Raw genomic sequence first — 1,604 nt, 5'->3', positions numbered from 1 at the left:
CAACGGAGGTATAGACTGTACAAATCAGACAGAATAGCAAATTGTAATTGCCTGAACATGTACAAAGGTCCTCACAGGTACATTAATAAAAGGCCATTATAAAATGTATAAGATTGATTCAAATCTGTAAAAAGTCAAACCCAGCTTGCTGGAATAGCAAGAAAAAATTAACAAAGAAAACAATCAACAATATCCCCCAGACTGATAGACTAAAGAAGTCACTACTTCACCTAAATGGTGGTTCAACTGCTATCTCAATCAAAATTGTTAGCTTTAAAAAGTTTGTAACTTAAAATTTCTATTAACTTGAAATATTTCAAGAGTAAACAAGAACAAGCAAATAAATATTATTATCTCTTTGATTCCACGTCAAATACCAAATTTAATCATCTTCCCTAAAATTTGCAAATACAAGCTTAATGCTAAGTTTGAAAGGCTGGGGTCAGTATGTTTCTAACTTACTTTTACAGGCAGTGATATTCTTATATTTTTATTACATACAGGCTGTAGTTAATTAACTAGCCATTTCTTACAAGTACAGTGCTAAAAGACAAGAAGAAAGTTTTCTAATAAAGAGAAGTAAAAATAGCTTCTAAAATCATTCCCTGTAAATAGAAACTTGGAACTAAGCTGAGCCATAAATGATAACTGCTGGGAGAAGTTTTACAATAGAAGCAAGAGTGGTGAAAAGCAGAAGGTCAAAGTTTAAACTCAGAAAGTCCTATAAGAGTAGTGGCTCACCACCCATAGTTTCCAGAAGCAGCATTGCTAGTAAGTGGTTTCAGGGCTGCCCTTTGTTCTTCACATTGGCCAAACCCTCCCGTGCTATGGTAGTATTATTAACACACTACTTGTTCTGTGTTGGTGATCGTGGACTCACTGAGCAATTTTTGCTTCACAAACCAAACCACAGAGGTGCAGGCACAGCGTCCCTCCATAATAATTTCAGCAGAACACTGAAAATGTAGTGAAGGAATTCTTAAATAAGGTGACAAGGAATAATAATAGCCTATCCATTACAAGTTATAGGGTGAAAGGACCCTTCAAATCTTGCAGTTCTTGGGACAACAAACACCTTCACTCACAGGGAAAAAGAGATCTAGAAAGGTTATAAATTTGAGTGAATTACACAAGCTGTATGTTGTCCTCAGGGATCACAGCAATTGTTGATATGAGCACAGATTTTATTAAATAAGTGGGGGAGAAAAACAACCCTGCAGACAGCTAAGCAGTCATGACACGTCACTGGTTATTCTCATATAAACGTCTATATGGCATCTGTATTTCACGTACGTTGTGATTCAGACTGGTATTGTTGTACAGCACATACTTAAGTCACACCATCCCGATGCAGGAGATATTTAAGCACATAAAAACAGTTTCAACTGTGCCTTATCAGAAACCATCTATTACCCTGACGAAGGCCAGACCTGCTACCTGCACTCGGCACTCCTGAAGAGGAGCACCCGGCTCACCGATAAACCACACAGAACGGCGGCTGAAGATTAACCAGGCCCTGCGCAAGTCGCTAACACCAGCACCAGCGGCTGCGGTGCTACCGAGCACCCCGGGTCCCGCAGCCGCCGGGCAGGCAGGAGAGCGGG

The 1,604-nt window shown here is 39.7% G+C and overlaps 2 protein-coding genes across 2 annotated transcripts in view; one reads left to right on the top strand and one right to left on the bottom strand.

Annotated features, from left to right (window-relative positions):
- Window positions 1-748, bottom strand: part of TTC13 (tetratricopeptide repeat domain 13) — a 34,442-nt gene extending 33,694 nt beyond the window's left edge. The window contains exon 1 of the mRNA XM_010004237.1: window positions 742-748. Coding sequence (XP_010002539.1) covers window positions 742-748 — 7 coding nt within the window. The remainder of the gene's footprint in view (window positions 1-741) is intronic.
- Window positions 749-1,271: 523 nt separating this feature from the next.
- ARV1 (ARV1 homolog (S. cerevisiae)) overlaps window positions 1,272-1,604 on the top strand; it is a 10,719-nt gene continuing 10,386 nt past the window's right edge. The window contains exon 1 of the mRNA XM_010004236.1: window positions 1,272-1,289. Coding sequence (XP_010002538.1) covers window positions 1,272-1,289 — 18 coding nt within the window. The remainder of the gene's footprint in view (window positions 1,290-1,604) is intronic.

This window comes from Chaetura pelagica, unplaced genomic scaffold (genome assembly GCF_000747805.2).
Source record: "Chaetura pelagica isolate M959 unplaced genomic scaffold, ChaPel_1.0 scaffold708, whole genome shotgun sequence".
Taxonomy (NCBI): Eukaryota; Metazoa; Chordata; class Aves; order Apodiformes; family Apodidae; genus Chaetura; species Chaetura pelagica.
Note: the sequence above shows the minus strand (reverse complement) of the source record. Positions and strands in the feature narration are given on the sequence as shown.